Raw genomic sequence first — 27,037 nt, forward strand, 5'->3', positions numbered from 1 at the left:
CCTTCAACAATGTTAGAATTAAATCAAAATTTCATTCTCATCTTGTATCCTTAACATTGACCTAAAATTAGTATGCCATGTCAGCAAGAGACCTAACTGCCAGTAGAACTGGGATTCACATGGGAAATTGTGTTTTATTTCATGAGAATTATAGTAAGATGTATTATAGAAGTTTAAAACAATCATATTAGTGCACTGTATTACACAAGTCATGCATGTTGAAATCAGGAATGCTTTATAATTAGTGATTTTCAAACCTTTTTCATATTATAGAACTCTTGTTTAGTGAGAGAGCCTTTCGAAGACAGTCCAGAACTGAAAATTGTGCTCTTGCACCTGAAAAGCAGACAGTACATGCCCTCTGTTGTTTCTTTTATTGTGCTTTTTGTCCTTTGTGTATAACAAGTTCCACTTACTGGTTTTTAATTCATTTTCCAGGAAGCAAACAACAAATGAAATCCCAGCACACAAACTTGCTATAAATAAATGTCACACTGTATTCTACAGTGGTATTAATAGAAAGCTTTGTGCCTGTTAATTGCTGCATGAGTTAAGCCTCTGGTATCTGACAGAAAACACTTTTATCTTGAGCTAGCGTGACTACCCTATGCTTTTTCTAGTCTGTATGGATGCATGTATCCAGCACTATATAGGTGTGGAAGGTGTGACAAAGAGGAATGAAGCCCCTAATTCCCACTGAAAGTCAACAGAAGTTGGACATTTCCCTTTGGGTCTACCTCATCTCAGTTTGTACGGACCTACTTTTGTAGAGAGGAAATCTCATCAGTTAATGGGACACTGATAAGTAACATGACTGACAAGGACAGGAACTGCACGTGGGACCTCAATTTAAATTCAAATTCCCAAACTGTGGAAATTTTTCAATGTGTTGAAAATAGTTTTGCCTGGATTTCTCTTACCTCAGCCATCATGTTCCAAATGTCTTTTCTCCTAAAGTCTAAAAACTGCCTCAAAAGATTAATCTATGACGTTAGTACAAATTTTTATGGAAGTCAATGTAACTATTTTTCCTGGTTCCCTGCACATCCTCCTCTAATCCTAAGGTCAGCTCCAGAGCCACATTATTAGTGCCTTTGCATCTCAATATTCTGGCCACTTTTAGGAAATATAGAGGAGACACCTTACTGAGCATATCCTAGTTAAACTGCACTGTGCATTCCCCAAAGATGAAGATGTTCAGCTAGCTTTTGGTTTGGCCCAATAAACAGAGAGGAACCACCAGCAAAGTCCAAATCCAAATTTTTTATCAGGAGGCAGACTTCTACCGGCACATGGGAGGGTCATTATTTGAACCCATCTGTGCTTACACTGAACACCTAGGAGTTCTGAAATGCTCTTTGTTGTTTCATTTAGAGCCAAAAGTAAAGAGAGACCTTGGGAAGATGACAAAGGAAAGGAAACAGAGATAGAGATGAGAATGTGGGCATGGCATACGGATCTGTCTTCCTGAGAACAGAAACACCCATGGTACCTTTGGAAAGAAAATATGCGCGTCTTCCAAAAACAGATGTTGCTAACATAACGTGTTAATAGAGCATAGTTCTGGTTGTTTCTGGAACCAGAACGCTAGCAGCATTTTTTATAACACAAAAAATTTGAGATCTTTATATTTGTTTTCATCAAGACAGAGAATAAAAATGAGACCTTTTGAAAACTGATTAAAAAACAAACAAACCACGAGTGAGTTGAGTCAACAAGTCCTCAGAATGGCCAATAGATTGATGCTCATGTCTAGCAACTAGGAAACCCAGGTTTGTGTCCCTGCTCTGTTTCACCACAAACCAGATGAGTGCCCTAGCCCCCCCTATTTTCTGGCTATTCTCTACATGTGCCATTGACTATATATACACTGCTCAGGCCTGCCTGCCTTGACCTAAGGGCAGTTTTATCTAAGCCAATGTTTTCACAAAAGCATTTGATTTGATATGAGAAAGCAGATTTAAAGAGAAAAAAATATGACCAACTCTACTAGCCAGCAAAGTGGTGTTTTATTTTCATAAAAACAAGAAAGATAAATACATGATTAGTATTGTCTCCTATTATTTTCTCGGGCATCTGTGGCCATTTCTATATTCTGTGATCTTTATTGTTTATGTTCATACTTGGCTGAAATGACACAACGTAGTGTCAAGCCCTACCAGCACAGGAAGAACCAGACAGAGCATTTGAAATGGGTTTTGTGGCACTAGCTATTGGAAAGGGCTGACCTAACTGTGGTACCACACCAACAAGACAGAGAATATAACTTTCTGAGAAAGGCACAGAGAGAACTGAAGGCAAAGCTAATCATTATTCCAAATAAACTTTATAAAAGTCAAATGATAGATTTGAATATAATTTTAATAATAATTAGATATACATTTTTTTGCCATAGGGATACCACTTGAAATGAGGTAATGGGTCTCAGTGGATATCTTGATTACTACAGTAAACTATGAATAAACATTTTAAAACTTCTTCCTGGCAGTTTCCAAATTATTGCTCAATCTATGACATAATGTATTCCTCATGGTTGGGGAAAATCTTTATGTTATTAGGATATGGAGCTTAATCTGCATATATTACAAGGACAGAAAAATCAACAAGTAGAGTTGAACAAATAGAGTTGAAAAATGAAAAACTAATGGTAAATAATGATTATATATTGGCTTGAGTGAGAGATCCATGATGGAAGGTATTAACAAAAAAAAAATTAAAATTGAGCACCAGTGAAAATTATATATTTCCAGAAGCAAAAAGACACAACACACTTTTGAAACAAAAAAAATGACAGACTAAGAAAAAGAATCTGCAAAGGGCAATACTGAAGTGATTTAGCATTCCAGTCAAAATGAAAAGTTCAGGGATTACTGAAACATTCAGATAATGTGTTGGCAAAAGACACATGTGGCAGGTAGTTCAAAAACAAAAACATTCTTGTTGAAAAGACAGAAATATGTTACAGGATTTACCATTTGCTTCCTCTTGCATTTCTGGTGGTTGGTTTATTTCCAATTCTGCAAAATATAAAAAATGAAGTACAGTTAATAAAAGACTTGTCTGGTGAAATTAAGATTAGCTGGAGGGGGGTTGATATTATATGACATTAACCATTGGGTTGCTGTATAAGTGAACACTATCTTTTACCACACTACTCCTCCCCTTAAAAAAACCCTGGGAAACAGAACTGAGGAACTAGCAAAATGCTTACCTCTGACATTTTAAGTGTAAATTCAGCATAGTTTGATTCCATACAAAAGAATACAAATTATTGATCTCATTTCCATCATGTAATAGTAGTAGCCCTTACCTTGAGGGTAGAGCTCAATTTCTGAATGAATTATACCCTGGGACATAAACGGGAGCCACCTGAGAATAGCAAACAAACAAGAAAGAAGTCAGGCATTAACTGTTTTTTCTTTGCGTTAGTATATTATTGAATAATCCAATCCTGACTTCGAATGTTGAGTACATGTAGTAACAAGGCAACTGTCTCTCGAACAGGTGCAATACAGTTTGATACACATTGGGTGCATCTACACCTGATGCCACCTTGCTGTAGCAAATTGCTACAGTGACATAGCATCCACGGGTGTCTACAAGTGAACAGCAGCTACTTCGCCACAGTGGCACACTCTTCCATTATAGCATGCCACTATGGTGAAGTAGCTGCTAAAAATAACTGTGCACTGTGTGTACAGTTCAGTATGAGTGGTTACTGAGCCATGCTTTAGTACTTCCAGAAGTACTTCCAGAAGGAAGTACTAAAGCATAGCAAAGTAACTTTGCCGTAGGGCAACATGTAGATGCACCCATAATCATGAACACCACGTGTCCCTGGAGGCTGGGGCGGTATGGTGACCATCTGTAGGCAGTGGTGGCAGGGGAGTGATGGTGGTGAGCAGGGAGCTCCCGCAGGCGGCTGCGGCAGTGTTGGGGCGGGGGGGGGGGGAGGGTGGCGAGTGCTGACTGGCGGTTGGCAACCACCTGCAGACACCACCAGCAGTGGTGGCGGTGGCCAGCAGTGATTGGGGACTGCCCACAGATGCCACCAGTGGTGCTGGTAGCGAGGGGTAGGGGTGAGCGGCAACCACCCACAGGTACCACTGGCAGCATCGCTGGCGCTTTTCATAGGGGGCACACCGCCAATCTCAGAGGATGCACGTGCACCCATATGCACACCCTAAGCATCGCCAATGCCCATAATAAAGGCCCTTTGTAGTGCCTCGAGCCTACAAAGACTGTCACTGAAACTGAACTAACTAGATAGGATCTCTTTGGCTGGTTTCTTTGTTTTTTTTAACTCATACTTCCATTTCCTGCAACACATTTACACCTCGCCAGGTGCATCTACATGAGACACTTTACTGTACATTTGTCTAATCTAATGTGCAGTAAAACATCACCATATACACATGCACAGCAATTAGACTAGTTTATATTAGTTTAATGTGCTGTTTTAGTTTTGTTTACCTGTAGATATAAAAATTGGTGCATTAAACTAATGCACCAAAGCACACATGTAGATGCTGACTGGGAACAGATTGCTCCTGGTCAGCCTAGGTAACTCCCCCACCCTGTGGAGTTCAGGATGGGTCCCAATCTCCATGAGGCTGGGAAGCAGCTGCCCAGCAGCTTGGACAGCTCTCCCCCACACCACAGAGATTGGGATGGGTCCTGATCTCCATATGCCTGGGAGGCAGCTGCCCGGCAGCCAGGACAGGTCTTCGCATCCCATGGAGATTGGGACCAGCCCCCTGCCAGTCTGGGGATGGTACCTGTGGAGCCTGGAGCTCTACCTGGATTCTGCAGGGGGGGGGGGGAGGGCAGAGAAGGGCAAGAGCAGCCCTAAACTGAACTGCTCCTGTTGGGAGCAAATTTGCCCCTGACAGGTGCACATTCAGATCTGTGCAGGGGTGCAATTTAATATACCCCAATTTTCTGTGCAAAAAATTCAGGTGCACTATTACATATGCAGATGTACCCACAGTGCCATTAATTTTTAAAGAAGCAGCCTCCCTCTTCCACATGTTAAGGATAATCACAAAGACGGTTGGTATATACAAAGGAAATACTAAAAAAAATAGTTAGAATTATTTCTGTTTATGGTTCTGACCAAAGTTCCCTCTAATGAGTAGCAGCCTGTGAGCGTGCCTTTTTGGTCCATGAGCACGCCATTTCAGTCCCTTCTGGCTCGATCTGCCGGTAAGTGTCCCACAGTAAGGTAAAATTGATGTTGTGGCCCAGCCATGGGCCAGACGCAATCAATTGATAGAACTGAAAGGGAGGCACCAGGGCCAGTGTGGGACACTTACTGAAGGTAAACTCCTTACTCCTCACACAGTGCAGACAGTGGCTCCTCCCCAAGGTGAGGCAAGGCAGGGTCGGGGGCTAGGGCTGGGGTTGGCATAGGATGCTGCGGCTCTGGGGAACTGCTCCATGGGGTCTGCCAGCTCCGGGAAACTGCTCCACTCCCCAGCCCTGACACCATGTGCCTCCTCGCTCCCAGAGGCAATGAAGGCGTGCAGAGCAGTTCCCCAGAGCTGGCACAGCCCACGGAGCAGTTCCCCGGAGCCAGCAGAGCCCGCACCAGCCCCCAGCCCAGCCCCAGCCCCCCATCTTCATCCCCATCCCCACTTTGCCTCGGGGAGAAGCTGCTGCCTGCCCTGCATGAGGAGTGAGGAGCTTGCCTTCGGTTAGTGTCCCACACAAGCCCTGGTGCTTCTGTTGCACTCCACGCCCAGCTCCTCTCTGGGCGGGTGTGCAGCCTTAAAAAGTTGGTACACGGCAAGATTTTTACTTGTGCGCAGCCGCGCATGCACGCAGCTTAGAGGAAACCTTGGTTCTGACCCAACTGGCTTTGTTATCTCTAAGTGAGAAAACAGAGGGCCTGATTCTACTCACATATACCAGTTTTACACTGCTGTAACTCAAATCCAGAGATCTCCATTGAACCACCCCTGATTTTATTAATGTAACAGAGGAGAATTGGTCCCAGCCTGTGTTTGCAGTATATTAGGGACAGCATGTTAGGAATGGGAGAGATTCCTGCAATAAATAAATAATGTCTCTACAAGTCTAGCTTTAAATGCATCTAGCTTAGCTCATGAAGATACAGGCATAGGGCATATCTTGTCTCCCCTTTCCCCTGATGCCCCAGCCCACGCACAGTATACTGAGCTGCCCCCAAGTTCAATGAAGACGCAGTCTAGTCAGTCTTCTTTCTAAGAATGACCAAACCAAAAGGTACTTTTCAACACTCTTACCCTGGAATCCATCTACCCAACTCTTTCAATTCATTTTCCACAAAAATTGACTGTAGAGCGGGGGGGTGGGGGGGGGGGGGTTGTGTCAGTTTACTGAACCCAATTAATTTCTTGTGTGACAACTAACTTCCACAGAGTTACACTAGGGATGAATTTAGTCTATAGAGTCAAATCTGGAACTCCATGCCAATTCCAATTAAGCAGGGTTATGCAGGATGGCTCCAGACAAGGCAAGAGGCATAGATTTTTTCCTCATCCAGCTGCAGAACCTGTCCCTGTACCTAACATCAGGGTTGCAATAGCTCTGTCACTGCAGCCCTACATCAGGAGTCAAGGTTAGCTTACAAAGGTACAAAGCAGCAACTGCATCAGGCATCCTTCATTTCCTCTTCAAATTTATGTCAGAACTGCCTTAAGTGCTTGGGTAAGGGTATCCCTTGTATTGCTCAGCTGTGGGGTATGCAAGGCTCTTCTGGCAGAGGCTTCCCTTAGCCAGAACCTCCTTCTGATACTGGGAGCAGAACTGTGTCAGTTCTGGTACTTAGCAGCTGCTATATGCAAGATAAGTTCAGCTTTCTGGAAAACAACTGTGATTTAGCTGAAGTTGCAAGTAAAAATATATTCAGCTTCTGAAAACTTGTATTGCAGTTCTCTGCATCTCCAGTGTCTCATCCTGTCAGTTTCCAACCACCACCACATGTCAATTTCACACCAAGGACTAGCATGAAACTGACAAAGAGAGAGGTCTGCAACAACAGGAAGAGATGCTGAAAATAACCAGAAATGATTACCAGTAACACCCGCAGGAAAAAGGTCAGTGAAACTCCTGATAAATATTCAGTTCCTTTTGTTTCCAGAAAAGGAAAGAAAAGAAAAAACTTTAGAAGGGGTAGGAAGTCATATGGCTCTTTTCTAATTAAATAAATTTTGCTTTGTTGACTGAAAACAGAAAACTGGGGCCAGAGCACTCAGCACCTTCAGCACCTCAGTACTGCTCTAATCCACTAATAAACCCAATCCTATAAGGTCTGAACATCCCCAATAGAACCTTTAAAAAGGCACTTACCATTAAAAAGAATTGTTTACCTTAAAAAATGAATAAAAAACCTTTAAAAAGAATTTAAAATCTAATCACATCTGACCCTAATAAATCAAATGCACCAAACAACTGACCTTCTGTTGTACAATGCTAAATATGTATTAGCCTAATGGCTTATTTATACTGTTCTCCTTTTAAAACCATATCATGCATATATTTTATCATCTTAAATTCTGATAGAAAAATATTACTTTTTCATTAATACACCTCAAAAAATTATTTTAAGAAAAATTCAAGAGAGTGACTAGATTCTGCCTAGAAAAAAACTGAAGTCAGGCTTTTATCAAGTCAAAAAATGCTGATACTTCCCAAGTTAAATGACAAAAATAGAGAATATAGTATCTTGTTCATTCCATAGATCAGGAAGGAAAAAAAACAGGCAAGTTTTCTGGTATCAAATTGAAATAGTCATTATGGCTGAAGATAAAACATATGAGAAGTACCTCTGATGAACAAATCATTTTCCTTCCTTGAAATGAGCACTGTGTTTCTGCTGTACCTTTTACCCAATAAGGCAGAATCAGAAGCCACTCCTTGATAGTCTTGCTGACCTATTTTAACCTCTCTACAGTAGCAATGTTCTTTTCAGTAAAAAAGGAGGAAAGATAGAACTTTTCTTTCCTTTTCCATTTTATAGTCTCTGCCGCTCAACTCTTTCTGCTGACCAGACTCCTATATGCTAATTATCCCAGAATGAATTCACCAAAGTGCCCTGTCATGCATGACTTCTGAGTCACATGGCTCACTGGAGGCTGGATTTAATACTAAGCTGATCTTCCTTGCTTGAGGTAAGCAGCTGGCCTCATTTCTCTATTGAGACTGCTGCCCATGTCAGAGAGAAGTATATGTTTGTTTCAAAATATATTGATGGAACAACAAACTGACTGCACCCAAAGCTGCACCCCTTACTCACACAAGAGATGCTTCATCTGATAACTATATATTTCATTAGGATTTAGAGTATGCTTTTCATCTCAAAGCATTTCCCAGAAGCACACAAACATATTTATTCCCGGGAGACTGAGGCACAGGGAGTTTCAGTGATCGGTCAAAGTTATAAACAAATGAATGACACCTCTGAATGTACTAAACTATGTGATCTGAGTTGCACTTTAGAGCACTGATAATTCCTCTGTAAAATAATCCTTTCCCCCCAAACTTAAAGACTTCCTGGTTTTTTGAAAATAGGTTTGTTATGTATTGTTGCCTCAGGTTTTAGATTCAACACATTACATGGGTTAATGATAGCCCTTGACCAACTGGAAAGCTTGAATGTGGCATGATAATGCCATACATCTACTTGATAAGCAATTAAAAGAAGCTCTTCTGAGATGAGAGTACGAGCAATGCTGCCATAAGGACAGCTGAGCTACTTGCAAACAGTTAGCAATGATTAGAAGTAAGAACATCTACCTCTTTTTCAATTAAAACAGGATAGTTTGAAGCAAACCCAATCTTGCATCATATTAAACATCTTTTCTGGTGCAATAATATATTATCCCATATTTTAAAATCCAGATAGCTGGTAAATCAATGTGCCAAACTTTAGTGTTTTGTTCATAGAAATACAGATACCTAGCAAGAGCTCCAGGTGCACCTAATTCCATCAATGGAAAGCAAATACATAGTTCAGCAACTCAACCTAGCTTGATAAATGAATCAGGTGAAAAAGGGGGCTCAAGTCAAATAATGTACAATAGGTACTTGTCCTTGTCCTGACATACCCTGGTCTACTCCTAGAAATAAGACTAACCAGACTGCATCTTAACTGACCTTGGGCAGCTCAGTGTATTGCACATGTGGTGGACCAGGGTGAAGAGACAACAACCAGGGTGCTTTATGTAGGGTTATGCATATGTGGTTTAGTCTGCAAGTTTGGGCAATGCCATATGTATTATCTGTATCCACACCATTCTCTTAGAATGTAAAAAGCCTGAATGACACAAGATTTCTCAAATGACTTTAGCTATGCTCATTTAATTACTTAAATTGGAGACCAAAATACTTCTTTCTTTTTGACGTCCTTTTTTTCCCTTCTCTCCAACCCCAATGAAGGAACAAAGGCTACTGCTGGAGTGTAAGACTGTTGGATTTCCCATGGAGAATTATGCTTTAATTTAAAAACTTGCTTGTATGATTTTTTTTTTTGGTATGGGAAATTCTCACCCACGGTCTTGAGCATTGATCCTTGTGTGCACAGTTCAATAATATAATGTGCTGAGATACGGAATTGCCTTTGCTACACATTACCTGGCAATCACTACATTGAACAATCCATGCTGAAGCAATAAGTAATATGCGTCTAGATAAATAACACTTTGTAATATTCTGAATTTGCCTTTTCCTGGAAAAAGCAAACGTAACACATTTATTGGCAAAACATCTCACCTGGGCATTGTGGACAAGGTTCAGAGCCCAACAAGCCAATATGACATTTGAGAAGACAAAGCTACATTAAAAATAAAAGAGCTGTGTGTAAAATTCTACCTCTCACAGTTGAAAATATATTCAGAGTCCTTCTCAGCTTCTCTGATGATCACTTTATCGCAGTACCAGTACTGTGACTTGTTATTGGCCTCACAGTGCAACAGCACCTTCTGCAGTTTTCCAAGAGATACAGCTTCTATTTCAAATGTATCAACCTAGAAGACAAGAGCCAAACAACATGACACAAGACAGGGCACACTGAGAAAGTCTAAAAAGCTGCTGTATTATAAGAACCTGAGCCAACTCTCATAACAGCCAAAGAAAATATTCCCATTGGCTTTAATGGAAGTCAGATTGTACTTGAAGGGCCTGACCAATGTCCATTGAAGTTACTAAGCATCTTTCCCCTAAATAAAAGAATGATTCTAATAATTAAAATTACTTGTTTATCCCTGCTCCAAAAATGGTACAGAATTCTTCAGTACTGGTCCAAACACTGACAAGTTTGTTCCACCAATTTCATTTCTGGTATTTTAAAATCATATTCTTAATAAGGGATATCTTTAAATGTAGACTTCCCTATCTTTTGGTCTTTATGGTTTCTCTTACTTGCTTTACATGGTGTTTTCTTTGAAGAAGTTGAAATCTGGTATGCCATGTTTTCCTTGTTATCCATTTACACTTTTACTTAATTTTGATAAAGACTGCTTTAATAAAGGGGTGCAGCTAGCTAACCAAGAGAAATGTTCAGGTTGGCCATGTTTTGACATAGTAAAGAAGAGCATACAGTTCACTCAAAAGTAAATAGCCTGAATCACATGTAATGTAAACATCCAAAGAAACAAGGTCAAAAGCTATAATTTAAAGTTATATGCACAGAGGGGCAAACAACTGCATTAAGACAATGCAAAGTTTACAATCAAGCATCAAAATGGGAAACTACAGGTTATCCATGCAACCTTATTTTTGACTCAGTTGTACATAATATATATACTTGTCAATTTTCCAGAGGGCCCTGGCCTGAGATAGCTATCCATTCAGTATGCACTATTTGATATTTCTCTTCATTCTCATTAGTTTGTGTGGCCATCTCCATTATTTACTGCAACTACCCAGACTGCCTGCTGAATACAGAATAATTAATTTCCTGAGGGGGCCTTGCTATAGGACTGTTATTGCAACATCTAATTTCCTTTAAACATTAATAGACTGTTCTTCACAACACCCCTCTGAAGGGAGGTGGTATTATCATCTCCATTTTATAGATGGAGTTGAAGCATACAGATTAAAGCAAAACTGTCAAAATGCCAGCTGCTTTTGGGTGCAAGCATTAATATTTACATTAAGCATGAATTAGTATTAATACATTCAGAACACAGCTTCAATGAACTGTCCTTGGTTTCACCTGGCAGAGCATTTTTGCAAAGCAGATCCTAGGTCTTTCAAATTGGGTACCCAGAAAACAAAGAAACACACAGGCCACGTACAGACATTACACTTTTACCAGCATAAGTGATTGGAAACCAGTCTATACGCATAACAGAACAGAAGTTCAGCACACATCAGCTAGTTTAAAAATGGCTGAACCTGATCTAAGATTCTTCCCCGCACCTGCCCTCCACCAAAGTACAAATGTGTGCTCTGTTCACTATCAATCTAAACTACTGTGCTTACAGAAAACCACATTCCTTAGATCAATCCTGCCTTGAGCTTTTTGAATGAATGTACCTAGCCACAATGAGCAGCCTCTTGTGAAAAGTTTGGTCAATTTCCTGAGTGATTTCCAGCATCATACAGGAAATCTGTGGCAGGAGTATTGATAAAATACAGTTTTCTTGGACAAAGGACAACTGTTTTATCCTCCAAACAATTTTTTTCTCCTGCAAACCCATGCCTCATTTGTGCCTGTCAACTTCTGCAGTCAGAACTGTATCCTCAACCTTTTATATAAATTATAATGAAAGGCATTGTCACAAGCCTACACAGTAGAGTTCTCTCAGGAAACTTTAGCAAGGTTCATTAACTCCTTTAATGATTACTTATATCTAAGGCATTACAAATATGGGAAAACCTGTAGTCTATATAGTTAAATTAGTGTAGATCTACTTGTGCTTTCCCAATAGATTAGCATTTTGCCAGACTTTCTAATGGACAATTCTTCCATATTTATATAGGGAGTTGATTTTTTTAAAAAGTATTATGACAAATAAGTGACAGAAGCCAATATACCTGCATAACTACACCCTCAGCATTATGTCACCAGGCTAAGAACATGTCCTGTGTGAAACTACCCCTACACAACCGTGACTTCCTTAAAGACAACCATAAAAAAGTTAGCAAACCATGGACAAATGTCTTCTCAGTCTCTTTCAGGCCGGAGTCTCTCTCTTATGGCTAGGTGTTGCCTCAAACTTCTGCTCTGGGTTCTTCAGCTCCTGCCTTGCAAAACTCTTGTTCCAGCCTTGTCCCTTTCCCAGCATCACCCACCTATTTCTTTTCAGTTGCCAGATGGCAGTGTAGATTACTGGTTCCTGAGCTAGCTTCAGTTCTGAGGCATCTGGCATTCAATCCTACTCCTGCCATTGCTTTGCGTGGCCCATGCCTATGTTATGGACAAATACTCCAACAAGGCATTCTGTATCAATTCTGAGCTGGGTAAACATTTCTCCCATGTTACAGATGGAGAAACTGAGTCACAGCAGAGGCTAAGTGATTTTCCAAAAGCCACTGAAGAAGTTGATAACTGAGCCAGGATCATTATTTAGTAGCAATGCTAGAGTAGAATTTTAGTAGTTCCTGAAGTTCAAACACTTGTTCAGTCCATTAAGCCACATGACAGAATGCTGCATGTATTTAACTTATAGAAAGGCTTTTAGGTGAATGAAAGACAAATGAGATTGCTTCCTTTTTACCTGGGCTGCATTCAGCAGAATGAAAATGCTCTTTGGTATACACCACATGTTAAAAGAAATAAACAGCAAATGGGATCCTGCTGACACCTGAAGTAATGGAATAATTTTGGTGCACTCACTTGTGTCCAGCTTTAATCCCTTGTGCCTTGACTGAAAATGTCTGTATTCTCCTATGTGGTTTCTCTTTCTTCTATTTTTATCTTCTTCTCTCATATCATTCTGTTTAAGCTCCTCTTGCCTGTTTACTCATTTGACCTATTATTCCTTTCCAGTTTACCTAGTCCTGTTTTATTCTTACTTTTAATATTATCTGTTATGAAAACACTGTATTATAGCTTAAAAATATTTAATAAAAAGTAGCTAAAGTGCTGTGTAACTGTAGCCAACATTTCCATTTGTTCCTTTCAAAAGCAATTTTTAGCACATGTAAAGGCTACTTAAAAGCATTTTTGTGAATATGCAAAATTCCTTGTTCAAATTTACCATTCCTCTCTGAAATTTCACTGGCAAATCTGATTTATGCAGAAGTCTTAGACCAGAATCTCCTCTTTTTCCATAAATACAAAGGTAAACTGAAGAATCTGTTTCAGCTTGCTCCAAATGGCCAGTGTAGACATAAACGTTGTATCTTATAACTTCCAAAAACAAAACAGAAAAAGAGAAGAAAACATGAGTTAACTGAGTCCACAAAGAGAAAGATTACAATCCATGTGTATTTGACACTTTAGCATACTGAAGACTTTACCACAGTGTTTGCTTTGCAATAAATTTTCAGTTAATATTCACCCCTGAAAATTCCTGTAAGAACCTTCATCTTCAATTGCATATTTGTGAAGTACATACCTGGATAAATAGATTTTCCCGCTTCTACTAGTGGGAGCTCACATATAATATCTCCATCTCCACGGCTTCTTGACAACCACTTGTTTGCTGGAAAATTTAACATCCTCCGACTCTTTATGTGTTGCAGTGTCACCTAGGGAAAAAAGCAGAAGTAATCACCATAACAAAACGTATTTTCTGTACTGCTGTACTGAAAGAAGAAACCCCATATTTTCCTTTGCATGTTCTCCTTCATGTATCTTATTCTTATTTCAGGAAAATAGTACAGATAAAGTGTACACAGCATCAGTATTTACAGTTCAAGACTATTTCTATTTTTGTTTCCACTTTTGCAAAGCACCTCAGCCTGGATTCAGAAAGACCATCTATAGAAGGAATCTTTATGCCCATTTGGTCCCTGGTATTTCTGCTGAAACTACCAACATTTATTCTTTATTATCTGCTAAGAGTTCTCAAAACATGTCTTAGTTTTGGAGCAAACATGCTCATGAATTAACTTTGCCTCCTTACTTTACTAAATGTGACTAGTTCAGATTTTTTTTATTCATGGATCACCTCCATAGTCTTTTGTGCTGTATTTTGGCAAGTGAACAGCAGTGGTCTAGGGCAGGGGTGCTCAATCCCCAGCCAGATCTGGAACATGGAGCCGTGTGATTCAGCCTGCAAGGCTCCCCAGAAATATGAAAATTTGGTAAGGAGGAATGATAGCAATGAATGCTGCCACCACTCCTCCATCACCAGTTTTCTAAGCCCCATGGGCCAGATGACATGGCCTTGCATGTGGGATCCTGCCCGTGCATGGGGAGTGAGGCTAGGCCCAACCTGGTGCATATGGGGCCATGGCCAGGGCCAGGGTGCCAAGGCCCAATCCAATAGGTACAGGGCTGGGGTACAACAGGCACACTACCATCATGTCCAATGCTGGGGCTCTGGTTGTGGGGCTACCTGCAGTGGGAGCCAGTGCCTTGGCTTTCACCAGAAGGTAGGCAATTCCAGCAGCACCATGGTTAGAAGCTTTACCACCAAGGCCAGAGCTCACTGTGGAAGGTCTTTTGCTCCAGCTCCAGACATGGGGGCAGGGCTTCTAGTGGAGATGCTGCTCTACTGCTCTACCAGGGGTGCTAGTTGGGGCAAAAGTTCAAGGGCCAGATGACACAGGTCAGTTGGCTGCACCCAGCTTACGGGCGATATACTTGACACCCATGCTCAAAAGGAACAAACTAAAACCCTGGATTCAGAAGACTCTTATGCTCTGCCACAATTTAACATGGTTTGGAATTCAAATGTTGAAGTTTATTTGCCATTGAATTCTATAGTAATAGCTGTCTTGTGTGTTGCTTCCTGTTATTAAAAGAGCATTTTTATTTCCTTTTTGAGGAGTGGTTATTATAGCAGCATTTCCTTCATTTTTTTCCTTCCATAAGCCTTCATTAGGGAAAGAGATCAGTGCCAGAACTATTCTGTCTTCGTTTCTGATGCTGTTTTGAAAGACTATGCTGTGAAAAAGTTTTATAACCTAAATTATGAAAATAGATCCTTGCACTCAACTTCTAAGAACACATTCTGGGGACAGAATAACTACTTTAAATTGGTCATTCATCAAAATGTTAATTTATTTTATTTAAATAATATTTATTTAAAAGAAAAAAAACCTTTTTTGTTCCAACATGAAATACTCTTACAACAGCCATTTTGATCTCTAATCGAATGTATAGACAACTTCAAAGGTGGATTGACATAGTTCCCCCTGCTGATTCACAATAAAAGCAAAAATTAGCTACATTGCCAGGAAACAGCATTCAAGCTATTTTTTTCCGGCATGAAGGAAATGGTTGGAGGACTGGGAAACATGACTTAAGAGGAGAGGCTGAGGAAACTGGACTTAATCAGTTTGAAGAAACCAGAGAAGACTGAGGGGTGTAAATAACAGTCTTCAACTACCTGAAGAGACTATTCTCAGTGGTGGCAGATAACAGAACAACGAGCAATGATCTCAAGTTGCAGCAAGGGAAGTATAGGTTAGATACTAGGAAAAACTTTCTGATGAGAAGGGTAAAAAAGCACTAGAACAGGCTATCCAGAGAGGTTGTGAAATCTGCATCCTTAGAGGTTTTTAAGAGCTGGGTAGATAAAGCCTTGGCTGGGAAGATATAGGTGGGAATGGTCCTGCTTTGAGCAGGGTGTTGGACGTGGTGACCCCCTGAAGTGTCTTCCAACCCTACATTTCTATGATACTGTGAAATTCTTCAAATCCCAGGGACACCTGGACTAAGATGTTTTAGAGATATTCTGCAACTAACAGGATGGAAAATGGGATTCTTGAAATCATTTCAGCACAACTGAAATGTTTAAACCTCTGCTCAGGTTTTATATTGCAAATGTTAAAACCTTTGAGCTAATGTCAAAATCTGTCATCATTGTTTGATTCAGGTTGCAAGATTCAGATTTGGCAAGATGAAATAATAGAGCAAAAATGATGTGTGTGTGTGTTCCACAGGTACAAATTTCTTATGTAGAATTTTGAAAGAAATACCGCATGACGGACCTGTACTAACGTGAATTTATTCCGCCTAATCCGTCCCAACGTCAATCAGCAAAATAGCACAGAATGATATAATTTAGTAGCTTTGCAACATCTTTTTTTCTAAGATTGGCAATATTGTGAGCAAGGATGTGCCCAGTCTACCCCATCTTATTCATAACCAACTCCCATCTGTTCAATGCTTCTGGCCCCATAAATACCATGGCCTTCTACAACCAGTTTCTAGAGTTAGTCTCAGAGCATTTGATTAAACAGACTGAACAAATTAAGTTAAAATTTAAGTTTTTAGAAAACAAAATTTGGCAGTAGGTAACAGTTCTGTGAAATTGACATAAAGGAACCATAAGGTTTAAAAATGAAAAAAATATTCAAATTGCTACATTTAGGAGACTTTAAACCACTGTTTGTCTCAATTCTCTCACTGTAAAATGGGGGTGAGGAAAACATTATTTCTGCTTCTAAACAGTGTTAATAAAAATTGCTAGATATGTATAATAAAACTTTTTTTTTTTTTGTCATCTAACAGACCACATGGTATTTCTAGGACTTCCAAAGACATGTAAAGACAGTGCTTTAATTCACAAAACTGACTAAGCTGTGGACCAAACATAAAATTAGCAAAAAATTCTTACCTTTTGCAACTTCCATTCTGGTTGTTTACTTGTTCCATCATGCCCTATCCTTATCTTGTAGATATTCCCAATATTTTTTATTTCAACCTGATTTAAAAAAGAGTACAACCTCATATAACTACGAATAAAGCATGAAAGCTCTATAATTAAGATTTCTCTAGGTTAAAGATGGTTTCAGCAATGCCATGTCTTGAGTACTGTAGCCAATTCATGACTAAAAATAGTCTTACAAAGCTTCCACTCACTTTGGATGAGAAGCTTCTTGGTGGTAACAGTAGGATTACATATACAAAAGTGACAGGCAAAGGTACACACCTACCTGTGTGTATGCAATGCTAATTCTTCCCTAACTTCCTTGAAAACTGGTAGTAGTTGCATGTACAAGGACAGGCATGACACTGAGACTGTATTTTGGCAGGCAGACCCTTTTAAACTACATCTTTTCAAGAGATGGCCATCAAATTACCAGTACATTGTGCATTATTGTACATTATTTGGGAAGCGTCTAGATTATTGCCTTAGTAGTGACAACCAAACAGTACCTATTTTATAGTCATATTTATAAAAATACAAGTAAGAATAACTTCATTGCTAAATATCCTGTAGATGATCTACAACTTTGATTAGGTAAGATCTGTGCAGAGGTCAGTGGTTTCTAAAGCTAGTTTCAAACCAACTGTCTAAAACTAATTAGTTTAAGAATGCAGTTTACTCCTCTAGTTGCCCCTGCTTGTCTAAAATATGAAAGGAAAGGGTATTTCCTCTGCTGCTTACTAAATACATTTAGCTTATTTAATGCAGACTTCATGAACATTAGATACAGATTTATTTTATGCAGTAAACATAAGGGGAAAATGTTTTTCACATGACAGGATTATTTCTGCAGAGGTATACAGTAAAATAATGTTCTTCACTTTCATTATCTACCTGAAATTCATCCTCCTGCCTGGGAAGAAACAGCTGCTCTCTATTCTGCTTGCCAAGAGTTATTGGTCCAACTGTGCCTTTGTCTCCGTATATCCACAAAGTGATGTTTGCTTGAGTTCCTACATTTCCTGTCAACACTGACACTTTCCATTCATTGTCTGAAGGAAGGGGACATTTGCTACCTTGGGTATTTCTCTTTTCCTCTGTGAAATACAGAACATCAGTGGGAGGTCAAAATCCACAAGAAACTGACAGTCTCTTATAACATCAGTACATGAGGATAATGTAACAGAAAGACACCTGAATTTTTCTTCCTACTAAGTGAGGAAGCCTAAAAAGAGTGATGTTTGTTTCATGCTACACCATATTTACTTGAATATAAGATGAGGTTTTTTCCCCTCAATAAGCATCGAGAAAAAAGCCCCTCTTATATTCACATAGGAAGTTTAGTGGGAACCAGGCAGCTGCTGCAGCAGTAAGTTTAATCCTGAGCCTAGGTAGATGCCAGAATCAGACCCACAGGAGCCTCCTGCCCCACCTCTCCACTTCCCCTCTGCAGCTTCTGTGCCCCCCAACTCCTTGCCTCCCCCTTACTGTCAGGTGCAGCTCAGCTCTGGCTCAGGCTGGGGTTTCCCCTGGACGTGGAGCATGTGAAAACTTTTTCCCCTGCCCAGCTAAACAGCAGTGCAGACACTGCTGCACTACCTGCCCTGCCAATCAGCAGCACCAACATGACTGCATGGCCAAGCAAGGAATGAGCTTCCCTATACTGTACCCTGGGATGGAGAAGCCTAAGTTGGGGGGGGGGGGGGGGGGAGAGGGGAAGCAGAGACTGGAGGAATGTGGGAAGAGGCAGAGGCTGTGGAAAGCTGGAGATGGGAGTGCAGGTGGCAGGAAGGTGGTAGGGGGAAGAAGTAGGTAGGACAGAGGACAAGGGGACCGGCTGGGGGGAGGTGAAGGGGGGGGATTTAAAGGCAGCCCTCCAATACTTAGATTCTATACCTGGAAAATTATAACAAATGTATACATTTTCCATACATAGAAACTAATTATTGGGGGGGGGGGGGGTGTCTTATATCCAGGGTCATCCTGTGTTTGAGTAAATATGGTAGTTAACTTAAATAGTTCAGCTTCAGCTAAGTGGAAAAGGATGTGTACCTCTAATGTGTGCTAGCCTTCCTATCCTTACTCACAGATAATTGAGGTATCGTATTATACAATGAAGCTACCAGCTTCTAAAACCTTTAAAATACCTACAGGGTAGTAAGGGATTGGAAAATAAAACCATGGAGAGCTGAGAGAGATGGTATAATTGAAAGCACTTTTCATTCCATTAAAATATGTGCTTTCTTGGATGAGGGTCATACCTTGATAGAATCACCAATGCCTGAAAACAGAAACCAATTAAAGTCCAAAACAAAAAATGACTCTGGATTTTAAGGGGCAGAATGGCTTTATACTTCTTAAAATGAGCCCAAGCACCCATTTTCTTTTTTACCTTGCAAACAAAATAAAACAGTAAAAAGTGTAAAGACTGTATTGTAACAAGTTACAACAAATACAATTCACCACAGGTCACCGGCAAGGTTAAACCTATGACCATCAGCACAAAAGTGCAGCTAGTTGGGCTAATGGGAGTAATCATTAGCTTTTGGGAACAGTAAATTGTTAAACCCTGGGCCAGATCTTATTCCAATACTTAGACACCTCCATGCCTACAGGTGATCCTATTCTGCCCTACTCAAGTCCCTGAAAAACAATACAAAAAGTGAATTAATGCTTCTTCAGGAATTTGAGCAAGGTAGAACAGGATAGCACCTAGAAACTTAGGGTGCAGGCAGAAGTGTAGCTCCCAGCTGTAACTCAGAATGATTTCTGCAAAGTGCTCTGAGTTATAATGTTACCCCAGACCAAACAAAATTTCACTGTTAGGTCCCATTCTGAAAACAGCAACAGGCTGGGAGCTCCACAGACACAAGTTATAAAAGATGCTACATTTTTAAATAGTCTTTATCTGATACCTCATGCAATGAGGGGTCAGATTTTTACCCAATTGACCCTTTTTGAAGCTGTCTGCAGCCTTGCACTTGCATTTGGTCACAGCTATAAACAGTTTTCTGTGGTCAGACTGGGTGAAAATTGTCACTTCTATCTGGACCCTTAGATGCCTAATAAGGCCAAATTCTGTTCCACCTATTTGTATTAGCCTCTCACAAGGAACACAGCACAGAAAATTTCACAAGTTTATAAGGTAACCACATATCATTTTAGAGAAGACACAATTCACTGAAAGAAATGCTACTTTTAATTTTCCACAAATCTGAAGAGATAAAGAAAGATGTGAGGATCTTAGATGAAAAACCTGGAGGTAAAGCATGAATAAGTGGACTCTCTGTGCTTTGTTATGTTATATTTAACAAGTGCTATATTTAGATCATAGTAAGCCTTAGTATGACATGGAAAGTTTTCTGAACAGTTGTATGTTAATGCTTACTACTATCTAAATATAGATCATAGTACCTCACTGGAGCCTTTTGTTTTTGACCTTAAATCCACTTCCTTTTTTCTTGTAAGCAGATTAAAAGAGAACAAAAATTGAGCAATGTGCATGAAAGAAATCTGCAAAATCTCTGGAATTCAAAGTGAATCCATCTTCTTGTAAATTTTTGTTAGTGTCATTACAAAAGTCTGAAGACTTAGTGATATACAAGACTCTGAATCCTCTGGATTTGCTTCTTATGAAACTTTCATGAGCAATAAATTCCAGATTACATTGAAATGTCTGTGAAATAAAGTGAATAATTGAAAAGATTGCTCAGTTCAACATTCTGAAACAGGGTCTTGATTTTCTCTTGTAATTTCAGCAAATATTACTTTTATGTTATTGGTAGCTACTTTTATAAAAAGAAGAGGTAATCAAGGAAAGTTATATAGCCAGTTGTATCAACTGAAGGTTTTACTAATATCTAAAAATATCTGAGAACTAAATACAATATGCTCTGTTGGAGAATACTTACAAAGGATTACAGGATCCAAATACACTAAAGTTCACTTAGGTATCCAAGTATTTTGTTTTTTTATATTAAGTCTACTTCCTCTGGTTTGTTAAACATAAGATTAAAAGAAAACAAAAATCAAGTGGTGTGCATGAGAAAAATCCACAAAAGAGTCTCTCTTAATAGATTAAATCATACAAGTAAGCCAGCTGATTCAGACAACTAAAACACTCAATCTGCACTGGCAACCAGTAACAGAGATTCCTGCACCACTGCAGAGCCCCAGTGAAGCCTAAAGGAATCTCTTACAAAAATTGAGCCAGGATCTTTACATGGACAAAATTTCAACTGAAATCAATGGGAATTTTGCTTTAGTAAAGACTCTAGAACGTGGTCCATACATTGTCAGACATTTGCAGCAATATCTGGCTAATTACATGATCTACTTATTAACTAAACATATATTTTTCTGTAAGATGTCGCTATAGAAAGAGTAAATGTCACAAGGAATATTCTTTTTACAGTATTTTCAGCTAAGATTGGAAGCAAGATATTCAAAATTATATATCAACACAACGTCTTTGGCTGCATACACACATTCAAATAATCTGGGTGAATTCTTCTGTGTGTTCTTCTGATAGATAAATTGACATAGAGACAAATGTACATTCAAATGATGAGGACCTGAAGAGTGGAGGGCTTACAGTGCTGACACTGCAGCCAACCAGGGGAATTGTGTAGACATCTCAGCATGCTCTGCAGGCTCCCTTAGGCTGCCTGGTGACAGATGACAACAGTGCGTAGGAAAGCCCTGATTAGCTGACCCAGAGTGCCCATGGTCAGCCTGTGTTTCCCTGTAACATGATGTGGGGCTTGTGAAGGGGGTGTGTTTTGCTCCCTGATGGAACAGTAGAGTCCAGCATGTGATACATTGTCTCACTGGGGCAGGAGATGCTGGAGGGCAATGTTCTTTTCTGACAGCAGCCATTGCACGTACAGATATTCACTCTCCTAGAAGAAACTCTGCTGGGAGTGATTTAACCCTGGTTGTTCCTAGGTTATTTTTCCCCTGGTGTGGCCATTTTTACCCCAAGAGAAAAAGCCTGAACATGTGTAAACTTGTGGTTTCTCCTGGGAAATCAGTGACTCTTCCAAGAGAAACTGAATACATCTGTACAAGGCCTATATTTCACACCAAAAGACTCACTTTGAACAAGCTAAATTTTGGGAATTTATCTAAATCAAAACTTCATAATATAGGTCTTGATTATGATTATGAAACTAATAAAATATTTGTTTTGGTACAATGTGGACTGTTGATGAAAGTGAATATTTATAGTCAAGCTCTTATAGATAGCAGAGAAAAGATGGACTTTCCATTGCACCTATAGGGTGCATCCAGATGAGCACAGACATTTGGTTCCCTGGGAACAAGTAGCAGTGGAGCACCTTGCAGCGCAGCTACTTGTCCCCAGGGAATGCCTCTCCCACACATGCTTTGGCGCACAGCAAGTTACCCTGGGAGCAATATGGGAGGCTGGTCCAGCACTGGACTGGCCCCAGCAGCCTTACCTGGGGTCCTGGAGGCCTCCCAGTGCTGCAGCAATGGCAATCCTGCTGGTCAGATCCTGGCCAGCAGCCACAGCACAGCTCCAGGAGGCCCAGCTGTGCTTTTCATCAGTGTGTGCTGCCTGAGCATAGTTTCATAGTTGGTAGGGTTGGAAGGACCTGAGCAGATCATCAAGTCCAACCCACTGCCATGGCAGGAAAAAGTACTGGGGTCAAATGACCCCGGCAAGGTGTTCGTCTAACCCCCTCTTAAAGACCCCCAGGGTAGGAGCCAGGACCACTTTGCTTAGAAGTTGGTTCCAGATCGTAGCCACCCTGACTGTGAAGTAGTGCCTACTGATGTCTAGTCTGAATCTACCCTCTGCTAGCTTGTGACCATTATTTCTAGTCACTCCTGGTAGTGCTTGGGGGAACAGGGACTCCCCCAATGCCTGCTGGTCCCCCCTGACCAGTTTGTAAATGGCCACCAGATTCCCCCTCAGCCTTCTCTTGTGGAGACTGAACAGGTTCAGGTCCCATAGCCTCTTCCCATAAGGCCTGCCCCGCTGCCCCCTGATCATGCAGGTGGCTCTCCTCTGGACCCTCTCCATGTTGTCCACATCCCTCCTGAAGTGCAGCGCCCAGAACTGGACACAATACTCCAACTGCGGCCTGACCAGTGTTTCATAGAGGAGGAGGATCACCTCCTTGGGCCTGCTTGAAATGCATCTGTGGATGCATGACAAGGTGCGGTTGGCCTTCCTGACCGCATCCCCACACTGCTGGCCTACGTTCATTTTGGCATCAATAATGATTCCAAGATCCTTTTCTGCCTCTGCACTGACAAGAAAGGAGTTCCCCAGCCTGTAGGTATGCTGCTGGTTCTTCTTCCCCAGGTGCAGCACCTTGCACTTGTCAGTATTGAAACACATCCTGTTCTCATCTGCCCACCCCTGTAACCTGTCTAGGTCCGATTGCAGCCTATTCCTCCTTTCTAGCATGCCTATATCCCCTCACATCTTAGTGTCATCAGAAAATTTGAACAGGGTGCTTTTTACCCTCTCGTCCAAGTCACTGATGAAGATGTTGAACAGTGTGGGCCTGAGGACCAAGCCCTGGGGACCCCACTGCCCGCATCCCTCCAGGTCAAAAATGACCCATCCACCACCTCTCTCTGGGTGCGGCCCTCCAGCCAGTTAGCGACCCATTTGACTGTGTAGGTGTCGACACCACATTCCCCTAGTTTTTTAATGAGAATGGGGTGAGAGACAGTGTCGAAGGCCTTCCTAAAGTCCAGAAAGACTACGTCCACTGCTACCCCTGCATCTAAGGATTTTGTGACCTGGTCATAGAAGGCGACCAGGTTGGTCTGACAGGACCTGCCTCTAATCAACCCATGTTGATTGCCCCTAAGCATAACCTCCCCTGCTGGCCCCTCATGGACATGCGCAAGGATAATTCTCTCAAAAAGCTTATCCAGGATCGAGGTAAGATTAACTGGCCTATAGTTTCCTGGGTCCTCCTTCCTCCCTTTTTTGAAAATGGGGACCACATTGGAGCGCTCGTAAAGCCATGCCAGGGGTCCCGCAATGACCTCTGCTAATTCCCTCAGCACTCTGGGGTGGAGATCATCAGGACAATCTGATTTAAATATGTCCAGCCCCTCCAGAAGTTCCCTGACTGGATCCTCCCTGACTCTAGGCCTGGGTGCGCATGAGCTGCTCCATTTTTTTTTTCGTGCAGGTTTTTTTTGACTCCTGGATATCCAGGGGTCAAAAAAACCTGCAGAAAAAAAATGGAGCAGTGCACGCACAAGCAGCAAGCCCTTACAGTGTGGAAAACAGACTGGGACCAGACTGTACAGTATGTGGTGCTCCAGACATGTTTGCAGTGCCACATATTGCATGGCTGGACTCATCTGGACGTGTCCACAAAGGCTACCAGAGTACGTGTGTTGCCAGGGCAAATGTAAGATTTTGAAAAGGAGGGTGCAGATCTGTGGTGCATCATCACATATAACAGCATACATTTTTGTTCAGACAGAAAGAAATTAGAAGCTTTAGGGAAGGAGAAACAAATAAGTTATTAAAATATGCATTAATTTGCTATACTATATATAAAAGACAACAAACTAGGCAAAATAATCAAAACATGGTGAATCTTTATTTCTGTTGTCATTATAATAAAATATTTCAGATTCATAAAATAATCCTGACTGCATCCAATGCTTCACTGAAAGTTATTTCCACACCAGAGTTGATATTCACCTGAGGTAATGTTTTTAGCTAGAGTTAATAACAGTCTGCAGGGCTGTGAAATAGGAGATACATTGCCAGGCACACGTAACAGACATCAGAATTGTAGAAGAAAAGCTAGCTTGATTAGTGAAACATCAAGACCATTAAAAAAGGAGAGCGAGTCATTAACACCTATGGAATGGAGAATTTATTGGAATCAGGTAGATTATAATGAGCCATGAAGTCAAGGTAACTTCTTCACTACTATGTAAATAGAAATGCTGCTGCTGCTGCCAGGCAGTTGGTTCTAAATTTCAGGTGGACCAGGAATCAAAGCAGGGGGAAGCGGGAGCGGAAGGGGAGGACTGGGACCAATTGCACCATTGTACCCCCCTTCGGTGTTGATGCTAAGAAACTGTTTCCGAAGCACAGGAGAAGACATTGCCCCTGCCCTTAAAATAATGATGGCCATGTTCTAATATGCAGACTGGAGTGTTGCTCATCTCACATTATAAATGGTTCTTTTGGAGGAATGTAAATCAGTGGCATTGGTTTGTTACAACCTAAAAATATTCCGGCCTGAAAAGAGGATTTGATGGTTACCCTGGATTAGTCATGATTCTTTTTACACTTCAGGATACTGTGATGTAAAACCATTGTGACAAACATTCATTCTTATGGCTAGAACAGGGACTTTTGCATGACTGGAAGACAGAGAAAAAATTATTCAGACTTTTTCATAAAATCTTTCCACCTGTGCTTTCACTTATGGTAAATCTAGAACAAAAATGAGTGCAATCCAATTCCAAATGATGCTATGTTGGGTCAGGGTCATATCAAAGTTGAAGTTAACTGAATGGAAACCACTCTCTAATAAGAAGCCTATTCAAAAATCAGAAAAATGTTCTCTCTCATTATTTCCAAAGAAAATTAAATAGAAGTCAGATGCTTATCTCCAAAGTAAAACAAGAATTCTTGCCTCTCTTTAAAAAAAAATTATTGTGGGTGATGTCTTTTATTGGACCAACTACATGGCTGGGATGGACATAGACAAGTTTCAGGTGTCACACCTTGGGCCTCTGGGAGAGAATTTCTGAATGATGAATCCATTCTCATGCTCTTCTTTCAAAAGGTGTTTGATAAATTTCCTTTCATCATGAGAACTGTGAGGTCAGGCAGGGAGTGATTTTTCTATGAAAAATATTCTTCTACCAGTGTTCGAGTGTCTTTGTCCTTTGTCTTTTTTTGGTGATCAATCATTATAGTGCTTAGTTTTTGTTTCATTTCTCTCTCATAGTTGCCATGAGGGCATTTGGTGCACTGGACGAGGTATACCACGTTCTCAAATAGAGATACATGTATGATCCATGGATTTTGATCATTCTTAGAGCTTTGTTGTGGGGAGTGTTGATTGCTGTGGCAACAGAAGTGAGTTAACAGGTCAGGTATTTATCACTAAGATGGGGCTTAAAAGAAATTCATTAGCCTATTGAACCCTAGGGGCATCTAAACACATGATGGACCTCTGTTCCAATGTGTACTAATTAGCATGTGTCAAAGCAAACTTGATCAATCATGTCTTCCGTGAGTCTAATAATTAGCATGCTCCAGCACCCTCTGTGTCATGTGTATTAACTTTCCCTGAGTTTCAAAATGGTGGTGGGAGTGCTTTAACTAAAGGTCATCAAACAAGCTTTAGTTAAAGCACTCACACCATCATTTTGAAGCACAGAATGAGGAATACACATGACGCTGTGGCTCAAGCCACTCTAATTAAAGTGCTCCCCCCTCACCCCAGAGCATGTGTATAGCATGTGTATAGACACTCTAAATTCCAGTGACTTAACAGAGACAATGACTTAATGGTCCATGAAATGACTTCAGGATTGATAATCTTTGCACTGCACAGATGATAATGATCCTCCATTATCAGGTTTTTACTGCATCTCTCCTGTCTGTTGGCTACCTGATAACTGCTCTTATATTCTGTTTTTATTTATGTGGGATTTTACACACTTTTGTTCCATCTACTACTTAGCTCAACTGTGTCTACTTTTTCCCCAAAGTCCTGAGGAAGGGGTTTTGTGATATCCAAAAGCTTGCCTCTGTCTATCCCAGCCATGCAGTTAGTCCAATACAAGATAATCACCCACAAGAATTCTCGCATAATTTCTGGACCATCACAGCAATACCATCACTTTAACACCATTAAAAAAGAATGATTAAGGAGGATAAGATGTGCGTGGAACAGTCTGAAGGATAGAATAAACCTCTAAGGCAATGACTCTCAACTTTTTTCACCTCTCATTTTACTCAAGGTACCCGTCAGAAAATGCCAGCTCTTAGCTTTCATTCATATTTTGACTATGAAAAAATAATAGGGCAATTCTTCTGTTGCAAAGAACTCAGAAAGACTGCAACAGGTCAGAATATTTTCACTTTGATCCTTCCAGTCAAGAGCAAGGGCCTAGGCAGGAGCAAGTGCACCCTGCAGATCAACTCCTGGCTGTGCAGGTGTTGTTGCCAGCAGGGCTTTGGCTTCTTGTACCATGGGATGTTCTTCTGAAAAGTAGGTCTGCCGGGAAGAAATGGGATCCACCTGATGAAG

General features: G+C 40.7%; 1 protein-coding gene across 1 annotated transcript in view; it reads right to left on the bottom strand.

Annotated features, from left to right (window-relative positions):
- RP1 (RP1 axonemal microtubule associated) overlaps window positions 1-27,037 on the bottom strand; it is a 354,720-nt gene that overhangs the window by 183,751 nt on the left and 143,932 nt on the right. The window contains exons 19-25 of the mRNA XM_059724092.1: window positions 17,649-17,851; window positions 16,722-16,808; window positions 13,548-13,680; window positions 13,188-13,339; window positions 9,853-10,007; window positions 3,311-3,369; window positions 2,973-3,017 (exon numbers count right to left, since the gene is read on the bottom strand). Coding sequence (XP_059580075.1) covers window positions 2,973-3,017; window positions 3,311-3,369; window positions 9,853-10,007; window positions 13,188-13,339; window positions 13,548-13,680; window positions 16,722-16,808; window positions 17,649-17,851 — 834 coding nt within the window. The remainder of the gene's footprint in view (window positions 1-2,972; window positions 3,018-3,310; window positions 3,370-9,852; window positions 10,008-13,187; window positions 13,340-13,547; window positions 13,681-16,721; window positions 16,809-17,648; window positions 17,852-27,037) is intronic.

The sequence above is a fragment of the Alligator mississippiensis genome, chromosome 3 (genome assembly GCF_030867095.1).
Source record: "Alligator mississippiensis isolate rAllMis1 chromosome 3, rAllMis1, whole genome shotgun sequence".
NCBI classification, from domain to species: Eukaryota; Metazoa; Chordata; order Crocodylia; family Alligatoridae; genus Alligator; species Alligator mississippiensis.